The 11,136-nt window shown below is 30.6% G+C and overlaps 1 protein-coding gene across 1 annotated transcript in view; it reads left to right on the top strand.

Annotated features, from left to right (window-relative positions):
- Nucleotides 1-3,479: 3,479 nt before the first annotated feature.
- The window catches only part of LOC111083222 (HAUS augmin-like complex subunit 8), a gene marked incomplete at its 5' end in the record, with an annotated part of 21,054 nt that continues 13,397 nt past the window's right edge, over nucleotides 3,480-11,136 (top strand). The window contains 3 exons of the mRNA XM_022379574.1: nucleotides 3,480-3,705; nucleotides 5,790-5,920; nucleotides 8,564-8,677. Coding sequence (XP_022235282.1) covers nucleotides 3,480-3,705; nucleotides 5,790-5,920; nucleotides 8,564-8,677 — 471 coding nt within the window. The remainder of the gene's footprint in view (nucleotides 3,706-5,789; nucleotides 5,921-8,563; nucleotides 8,678-11,136) is intronic.

Here is an 11,136-nt window from a genome sequence, read left to right as displayed (position 1 = left end):
CCATAGAATATTTGTTAAAAATGTAACTCACTGTAGAATATTTGTTAAAAATGTAACTCACTGTAGAATATTTGTTTAAAATGTGACTCACCATAGAATATTTGTTTAAAATGTGACTCACTGTAGAATGTTTGTTCAAAATGTAACTCACTGTAGAATATTTGTTAAAAAATATAACTCACTGTAGAATATTTGTTAAAAATGTGACTCACCGTAGAATATTTGTTAAAAATGTGACTCACCGTAGAATATTTGTTAAAAATGTGACTCACCGTAGAATATTTGTTAAAAATGTAACTCACTGTAGAATATTTGTTTAAAATGTGACTCACCATAGAATATTTGTTAAAAATGTGACTCACCATAGAATATTTGTTAAAAATGTGACTCACCGTAGAATATTTGTCATCATAGATTTACCACTCTTTTTTTTTGTATAAAAACATATTCCAACCAATGATTTTCTAACTCCTCACCTTCCCGTGTTTTAATAAGGATTCTGGGAAGTATCATAAAGCACTGCTCTAAGCACATGCTTATCAAGGGATGTTAATCTCGGGACAGGAGAAAAATATGTACATATAACATTTTCAATCTTTTTATGACTAGATAATTTTCCAAGATAAGTATTTGAATTAGCTAGCTAGGTGTTTACTTGCCAATTCAGTCATGGGTTACTTGTCATCTTGCATCTTTGTTCCCATGGTGTCAGTTTGTTAACTTTGACCCTCTTGTGTTGCGTCAAGGTCTATTCATAGCCTCAAAAATTGCAAAAACTTTAGCCATAAACATAAAAAAGTGTAAATAACATGTAAGGCAAACTTGTAATAACTTTGTTTTAAGGTATATTTATTTGACTTTTGGCAGTACATTTTAAAATAATAATTAGACAACAATTTAAGTTTCTCAAGCAGTTTACAGACATTCTGACAATTTGTAGGGTTAACTTGGATCACTTGTAGATTAACCTTGATTAACTAATATGTATATTTTTAATAAAACATCAGACCTTTATTACATGAAATTATGTTTGTATATGTGTAAGTTGTCTTTATTTAACAAGTACAGGAATAGAATTAATGAAATAAAATTACATTTTCTCAAGGAAAAGCTATCAGGAAGATTACATTCCTTCATGTAAAGTTCTTCATGAATTTTGTTTCATATTTAATCCATATAATATGTTCACTTTCATTGGTCATAACCAAAGGAATATGGATGGACCACGCATTTCCGATTGGGAAAGCCAACTAAACAGATGAAATTCTTCAAGTTAAGCTCTTTAGGAATGCAGAAATATAATATTTCGATCCCTGAAGTATGTTGTATAAAGCTAGTAGAATTTTGTCTTGTGTAAGTTTAAGTGATAAACCCTGTTCTTTCCTAAAGATCAAAGTTTGTTGCTAACATTACTGTTTCTTCCTAAGCCATATTTCAACTTATTACATGCAGCTGATAAGGAACAGACAACTTATAAGCAATTGTTGATTAACCCTACATGCGTAGGGTTGTTCAATTGGACCAAACCCATACAGCAGAATGAATATTTACTATATATATTCTGTAATTCTGACTTTACTTAATGTATCTTCAGAAAACTTCATAAGCTTTTAGTAAACATTACAAGTGTGTAGTACACAAAAGAATCTGAATTTTTAATAAAGTATTTCTTTTAAGAATTTGCCTCTGAATTTACTTTAGTCAGTCTGACTCAGACTCTGACTAGTCATAAGTGCAAGGTGATTTTCATGTTAAGAATAAAAATAGTTTTTTAGTCTTACAGTTTTAATATTTCTTTTACATAACCTCTATAATCTTCTAAATGAATATCAAAAGTTTTTTTTCTATAACATTTTATATTCTATTTATTTTCTCTACCCTAACACTGTGGTCTAGGTCTATTTGACTGACGTTGTAACCACCACAAAAAAGTACAAAGTGAATATAAATTTTCCATGTTTTTTTCTAGAATTACTGCAGATTATAAGATAAATTTAGTTATTTATCTTATACAACCTCAGACTCTAAAAGATAAAATCTGTATTTATTTAATTTTAATGTTATGTTACTTTTTGAACAATGTCTAACTACTTAAATAGCAATAGATAACCCAGCAGGAATTTGGGGAGTTTAAGAGAAAACAAAATTTCAGGTTATGTCATGCAATGTCTATGTATGTTCCTCGTGCATTTCTTGGAGCAAAGTAAATTTTTTTTATTTTTCATTCAAGTTTTTTCAAGCTAACCTAATAAGTTCTTAATGTTTACTTCTTAGTTGCTTTTGTTAAGGAAAATATATCAATAAATAAAAGATGTACATACAAAATAAGAAATTTAGCACTTACTTCAGGATTGTTCTTGGAAGCTGATCTTCATTAACCCTAAATTTTTCTCACTCAGTCGGTTGTTCAAATGATAAAACAGAATGTCTCCAAACTACTATCTGGCTTTCTAAGCGACCAAAAAAAAGGTTTAAAAACATTTGTTACTTACTGGAGCACTGACTTCAATCTTTGCTTCATAAAAAGTTTTAAAAACATACTTTACTTACTGGAACACCGACTTTAATCTTCGCTTAATAAAAAGGTTTAAAAACATTTGTTACTTACTGGAGCACTGATTTCTATCTTCGCTTAATAAAATCTGCTTGGGAAGTAGCACATTTTACCAGAATAAATCAATATAATCATGTAGTTCATATAAACATGTATCACTGATAAGTAAGCATGAGAAATTACTGTCTACCGATCACGTTACAATCGGATTGCCAATAATTATAGCTCACAATCTGCCATATTCCAATTATGTACAGTGAAGTTGATGATGTCATTGTGTAGTATTGTTGACAGTTAAACTTTAACAATTGTAATGACTATAGGGTCGTGATTTGTAAGCATATTTACAAATCAGACAATTGTTGTTATGAATAAAGTGGTCTTGGTGGTGGTATTTTTAATTTCTTGGCAGTCGGTTTTCCATTATTGGGAAATTCTACAAATTTCTCCCAATTATTCAATAAACAATCCGATTCCGATTGCCAAACCAATTATCGGTAAAACACTATGAGAAATAAGTGATTTCAAAAGCATGAAGAATTGTGGGGAGCTTCTGTGGTGGGTGTAACAAATTTATTGATATCTCAAGAAATAGAGAAGGTGGGAGGTTCTTATTTTAATTTTCTGTCAATATCTATAGTTGATAGACATTCTGAAACCCATATAAAGGAAGAAAGAAAATTGAAAATGAATTCAGTGAAGAGAGGCATCACCTGATACAAGAACGTGAAGATTGAGAATTTGTTTCCTTTTTAATTCAGAAATCAAAACATATGTGATATAAAAATGTGAATTATAAATTACATTTTGATACAAAGTTTATTGACATATATTAATAATAATGTTGTTAAATTAAATTTAGAATGTAACTATAAAAATCATGACATGCACTCTAACTCCTGCCTCTATTTTTCTATACAACTAGGGCTGCTTGTCAAACTCAGCCAAGAGACCGTCCACCCCAGTCAGCGGTTCAGATATTGCTCTGAATACAACACCGTTCCCATGGACAGATTCTGTGAACACAGGAACTGCTGCCTTTACCTCGACTCCAGCTATTAACCTTGTTAGTGCTCCTGGTTTTGTACATGATGAATCATCTATTGTAGCAGAACAATCCCATAATCCCCCTCTTTTGAAAAGTTTATTAGGTATGGTTACCATGTTGTTTATGTTTGATGTAACTCAAGCTACTTAAGATTATGTAATTTGTGGTGTTTTTCTTGAATAGTGAACTTAAATATACCTATCGTATGACATGTATGCTTGCATAAAACGTAGTGTTTACTTTTATTTAGCACAAATTACATTTTTATTGGGAACAAAGAAGCAAAAAAATGAATAGACATATTAATAATAGTTAAGAAATGAATCATTAAAAATGTAATAAACTGACTTAAATGTGATGATGTTAAGTTAGATATAAATCTGTGAAGATAAAAATGATCATATGCAATTTTTTCCACCCCTAAGAAGTCCATCTGTTATTCTATGACAGTGTATTACTGATTAATCAAGCTGTTGCTGTTTGTCAAATACAACAATTACAAAATGATGATTGTCAGTGTTTGTCAAATCCAACAATTACAAAATGGTGATTGTTCTGTTTCTCAAATTGAACAGTTAAAAAATTATAATTGTCATTGTTTGTCAAATACAACAAATAAAAAATGATGATTGTCACTGTTAGTCAAATATAACAATTAAAAAACAATACATGTTTCTGTTTCTCAAGTACAACAATTAAAAAATGATCATTGTTGCTGTGTGGAATACAACAATTAAAAAATTATAGTTGTCACTGTGTTTCAAATACTACAATTAAAGAATGATCATTGTCACTGTTTGTGAAGTACAACAATTAAAGGGCCTGGCATGGCCAGGTGGTTAGGACGCTCGACTCGCAATCTGCGGGTCGCGAGTTCGCATCCCTGTCCCACCAAACATGCTCGCCCTTTCAGCCGTGGGGGCATTATAATGTGACGGTCAATCCCACTATTCGTTGGTAAAAGAGTAGCCCAAGAGTTGGCGGTGGGTGGTGATGAATAGCTGCCTTCCCTCTAGTCTTACACTGCTAAATTAGGGACGGCTGGCGCAGATAGCCCTCGTGTAGCTTTGCGCGAATTTCAAAAACAAACAAACAATACAACAATTAAAAAATGATAATTGTCACTGTTTGTCAAATACAACAATTAAAAAATGATATTTGTCACTGTTTGTCAAGTACAACAAAAACTGATGATTGTCACTGTTTGTCCAATAGAGGATAACTTAGTATATTTGTTTTGGGTATATGAAAATATTTTTGTAATTCATCCCCATTTTTCATTACAAACTTTATTTACTCTCTTATTATCTTAAAACCTGACCATGGACTCAGATCATTTATTACATTACCTTGTGTTAATTATTTAATTTGTTATATTTTCACGATAAATTACACTTCGAAATGACTTCAAAGAACCAGTACAGCATTTGATAGTATGTATGGAGTCTTGTTAGGGTGTGTGGTCAGAAACAGGTATTGTTGGAAATTATAAAAATTCCAAGTGAAGATCTCCACAATTTTTATTTTATTTGATAGTTTTTGTATAAATTACCCTCTGGTTAATCTTGCTCTATGTGCTTTAGTCAGAAGCTACTGATCCTTGTGACAAAGATTAACTGTGTGAGTTTGCTATTAGTATCCTTCACCACCCAAGGAACTATGGGGTAACACAAATGTTAAGAGTTACTAATGTTATTCTATGTTTGTGTGGTATATTGTTATGTACATAACAGTTACTAATGTTATTCTATGTTCATGTAGTATATTCTTATGTACATAACAGTTACTAATGTTATTCTGTGTTCATGTGGTATATTCTTATGTACATAACACTTACAAATGTTATTCTGTGTTGGTGTGGTATATTCTTATGTACATAAGTTACTAAGATTATTCTGTATTCATGTGGTATATTCTTATGTACATAACAGTTGCTAATGTTATTCTGTGTTAATGTGGTATATTCTTATGTACATAGATTTCTGCAGGAAATGGGCACATTTAACTGTTTTAGTGTTCAGTTTCTAACAGATGGAGGGTATCTCTAGTTGTTGTTGGTTTCAAGACTTAGCATATTTCAGTTTTAGAAATTAAATAAAACTTGAGTATGAAGAAAATATGTATTTTATTTAATAGTTTTTGGTACAAAATCAGAGACGAAACCAAGTAATCACTGATTCTTACTAGCACCGCCACCACCACCATCAAGTGTCCGACCCAAACTCAAGGGGCATACGAAAAGTGTAAATAGTACTCAGGCAGTGCTAGGTCCTGTTGCTGTTTTATCAGATTCACCTGGTGGAAGTACAGGAACAAAGGTAAGTTGTCTTATATATCTAAAATTGAAACATCCAGGTGATATGTTGATATTTGTTAATCACTTATTATTAATACATTAATACAAGTTTTGCACAAATGTAATTTTAAAGTATGAAACATTAAAATTTCAGTTTTTGTTTAAGATGTCCATCCATTTATATTGTAATCTTTAAAGTCCCAGTTCAGTTTGATAATCAAGCATCATTATTGTGGTCAAGAACCTTTTAAAGTCCCAGTTCAGTGTGATAATCAAACAATATTATTTTGGTCAAGAACCTTTTAAAGTTCCAGTTCAGTTTGATAATCAAGCATCATTATTCTGGTCAAGAACCTTTAAAGTCTCAGTTCAATTTGATAATCAAGCATCATTATTGTGGTCAAGAACCTTTTAAAGTTCCAGTTCAGTTTCGATAATCAAGCAACATTATTGTGGTCAAGAACCTTTAAAGTCCTAGTTCAGTTTGATAACCAAGCAACATTATTCTGGTCAAGAACCTTTAAAGTCCCAGTTCAGTTTGATAATCAAGCAGTATTATTGTGGTCAAGAACCTTTAAAGTCCTAGTTCAGTTTGATAATCAAGCAACATTATTCTGGTCAAGAATCTTTAAATTTAAATTTCAAGTGAAGTTTAAAGTAATAGATAAATTTATGAATGAATAAAGATTTATCATAGTTAATTTCTATAATTTTATAAATTCTATAAATGAAGTGAACTCACCGATATGGGGAAAGGTTTATGAAAGCTGAAATTGATACCTTTAGCTCATTTAGTGTTCAATTTCTGACAGATATCTGATTGTCATATAACCAGATGTTTTTTTTATTCTATTCAGTACAAAAACTTTTTTCTGTGATTCTATTGTGAAAAAGTAATTATAGAACATCATAGTTCAGTGCCATACTGAGTAAAAAGTTGTGGTTTTTCATTCACAATACTTGAATGGTTAAAATAAACACAATAACAATATCTAATGTAATCATTCCTAATAAAATGATGTTCTGCTGTTTCTGTCTTCATTTGTGTCTGATAAAAAAAATAATAATTACGTTTATTAACTGATACTTCACTGGAGAATTTTATTATGATATATCCTGTAGAGCCAAGACTTTTCACAATCTCACACATACAAAAGTACACTAAACCTGAGCTAATCTAGGCTTAATTCATAAACACTTGTGACATTCATCCGTTATGATAATTTCCTAACTAAATTTATTATTATATTGGGCAAGTTCTTTTGCAAAGATTAGTCCACATAATGACTTCAAAATTGTGTCTAGCCAAAAATGGAAAAAAAAACTGCTCTTTATTTGAATTGTGAAGTAGCTTGAACAGTCTTGTTACACAATGAAATCAATAATGCATTATACTTAAAACATACATTAAATCATCAGTTGTGAGAAGTAAATAGCACAATCAAATTTTGATCAATGAACCAAAATCTTCTTTCTCTACTTGTTTACTCTCATTAAAACTGTGTCCAGTCACTGAATTCTTTGGGAGTTACTTCCATGGCTCATGGTACAGAAATTATATGATCTCTTGTCCTTCTTGCTGTCTTGTCATAGGAATTCTCTTCAAGGTTTTAGTTGAGGGAACCACTGTTGGATTCATTTGTCTCAATTGGAACCTTGATCATGAGGAATGGCCTTTGGCTTTCACCAAATAATCCCACTTCTTACACCATTTTTGAAACGGTTTCTGTTGTTGAGCAGATTTTTTTATTATTTGTTAAAAAGAATGTGAAATTCATTCTATATAATAATAAAAGCATGTTATTTCTTTGACTAGTACATTTAATGCTAATAAAACAGTTTCACTTACTTGATAATTTTGTCTTGTACATATGGCCCTTCCTAAAATCTTTTTTACTTCATTGAAAAACAAGCTCAGTAATCACAAACTGAACTAACAAGTAAACTGATTGTAAAATTCACTAACTCAGTAATGAGTCCACCATTTATCAAACTCTTTTACCTAATTCCTTTTTTTATACCTTTCTAATAATTTCTTAAATTTCCATGTGCTCATCACCTGATGTTATCACCCCCATCTAGCCAAAAAAAATACAAACATCTGAATTTTAAATATAGCTACAACAGTAATATTTAATGATACTTTGGTGGTGTTATTGTAAATTTGTACAGAATTCTATATTTGTGTTTTAGACAGACCAAATGAAATACATGGAATAAATAAGTTAATAATGAATTATGCAACATAATTGGAAGCATAAGAAAAACATCTTGTTGCATAGTGTTATGCATAACACGAGTTAATGAGTCATTCTTATTAAAGTTTGTTTTTTAAGATAATGTTTCTCTGTGTTTTTTCTTTTTAGGTAATTGGAAAACTTCTTTGTAATAATGTATTTTAGTCACAATAAAATCACAAATTTTTAAGTTTTTCCCTTTACAAAACAAAATATATAAATGCACCTGAATGAGGATAAAAATGAAACTTCACAAATAAATCTAATTTCTGCCTTTCTTTGTTTTATTTCCAAACCACCTTTATACATATGTACTTAACCAACTAATATATACATTCTATGGTTTTTAGTCCATTAAATGGTTTTTTGAAACAAGTTTTATGATTTCATTAAAATCTAGATGTTTTTTATTTCATTTTCTTGTGTAGGATGACAACGTAAGAAGAAAAGACTTGGAACTTGTTTACTGTCGCTACTTACAAGCTAAGTACTTGGAAATAATGGCAGAAAAGGCCATTAATGAACGTTCAGAAAAAGCTATGGTAAGTCAAGTCAAAAAAAAACAAGGTACTTGTGAATTACAGTACAGAAACAATGACATTAAAAATGTATAATTCCCAGTACAATGAAAATATTGGTTTAATTGTATAGTTGTAATTATGTAGAACATAAAACAAAGTGACTGAAATAGTAGATGTTAAACTGAAACAAGGTTGTGAAGCAAAATTAAATGTGTTGTGGTTTTTTAAGCTAAACAGAAACATTCCTATAAGATTTTCTTGATTTCATTTTTAAAAAAATGCGCTAATTAATTTTTTGTAGAAAATAAAACATAATATATTAATGAAATAAAAACTTAGACCTTAAAAGGACCAGTTTTAGATTTTTTTTTAAGTGATAGTAGGTGTATAGTACAAACAAAATGAAGGGTTAGCTATGGGATCACCACTGTCACCATTATTATATGATTTATATATGGATGTGTTTAAAACTAAAGCCATGAATAAGGCAAAATGTAAACCTGATATTTGGATAAGGTATGTAGATGACACATTCTTGGTGTGGAAATATGGTAATAAGGCATTAACAGAGTTTGCTTACTATTTGAACAGCATTGAACCATCCATACAATTTATGTTTGAAATTGAGAAAAATAATAATTTGCCTTTTCTAGATGTATTGGTGAAAAGGAATGTACATGGTAATTTAGAAACATCATTTTACCGGAAACCCTTTTCTGTTCTTATGCCCCCACACCAAGAATCATGTCATACTAAGTCACAAAAAATGTCTGCGTTTTATAGTTATGTTAAAAGAGCTATGAAGATATCTACTAACCAAAATGATTTAAAAAACGAATTGTTATTAATTAAATATATAGCAGTCGAAAGAGGTTTTTAACCCAGATCTTATAGATAGGGCAATTAAGAAATTCACTAATACTATAATAATTGATCAAGATAGTACTTTAAAACCTAGTTATGAAAAAATTAGAAAGGAAGGCTTAACCTACCATATGTTCCAGGTTTAACTACTAGCTTATTTAAAGTGTTCAATAAATCAACAGATATTTTACCCAATATTTAAACCGATAAATAAGATGAATCAAATCTTAGGTACTACAAAAGACGAAATACATTTAACTGAAAAAACTGGAATATATAAAATAGAATGTGAATGTGGAAGTATTTACATTGGTCAGACACAACGTAATTTAAAATACCGCTTAAATGAGCATAAGGGATATGTAAAAAATAAAAAAACTGAAAATTCATCCATAGAAGAACATGTACAGAAAACACAACACACAATATTATGGTAAAAAACTGTAATATTAGCTCAACCTAAAAGTATAATAGGTAATAATATTCGTGAATCGTTAGAAATAATAAAACATAAACAAGATCATGTAGTATTAAATAGAGATGAAGGTATGGCGAATATTTCTGCAAGAATGTGGATTGATCTCCTTTGAATGGTTTAGCGTGAATGTATGAAAAATAACATACAGGTCAATGACCTACTAACAAGTTATAAATACTTTGGCAATTGTCTTGTAATTCACTCCTGAAGATGAAATTGTAACATCGAAACATGTAGAGTTGTCAACTTTTTGAAGGCCATAGATAGGCCTAAATAAAATGTTTTTAATTGTGTACCAGTTTAACGTTGAAAATTATTTATGATTTTAACTTTATACACAAGTGCCAAAATACTATAATTATCGGTGTATTTGTAGTTGGAATGGTTGTAGCTCTAATTCTGTTGTGTTAAATAGAAAAACACTTTACAGGGTACATAAGCCCACTAGTTCTACTAATCAGTACTTGCAGGGTACATAAACCCACTAGTTCTACTAGTCAGTACTTGCAGGGTACATAAACCCACTAGTTCTACTAATCAGTACTTGCAGGGTACACAAACCCACTAGTATTACTAGTCAGTACTTACAGGGTACATAAACTCACTAGTAATACTAGTCAGTACTTACAGGGTACATAAACCCACTAGTATTACTAGTCAGTACTTACAGGGTACATAAACCCACTAGTACTAATAGTCAGTACTGACAAGGTACATAAACTCACTAGTACTACTAGTCAGTACTTACAGGGTACATAGACCCACTAGTGCTACTAGTCAGTACTTACAGGGTACATAAACCCACTGGTTCTACTAGTCAGTACTTACAGGGTACATAAACCCACTAGTTCTACTAGTCAGTACTTACAGGGTACATAAACCCACTAGTGTTACTAGTCAGTACTTGCAGGCCACATAAACCCCCTAGTTCTACTAGTCAGTAATTAAAGAGTACATAAAACCACTAGTGTATCTAGTCTGTACTTACAGGGTACATAAACCCACTAGTGTTACTTGTCAGTACTTACAGGGTACATAAACCCACTAGTTCTACTAGTCAGTACTTACAGGGTACATAAACCCACTAGTTCTACTAGTCAGTACTTATAGGATATATAAAACCACTAGTGTATCTAGT

Source organism: Limulus polyphemus, unplaced genomic scaffold (genome assembly GCF_000517525.1).
Source record: "Limulus polyphemus unplaced genomic scaffold, Limulus_polyphemus-2.1.2 Scaffold8644, whole genome shotgun sequence".
Lineage (NCBI taxonomy): Eukaryota > Metazoa > Arthropoda > Merostomata > Xiphosura > Limulidae > Limulus > Limulus polyphemus.
The sequence above is the reverse complement of the archived record's forward strand: the minus strand, read 5'-3'. Positions and strand labels throughout refer to the sequence as shown.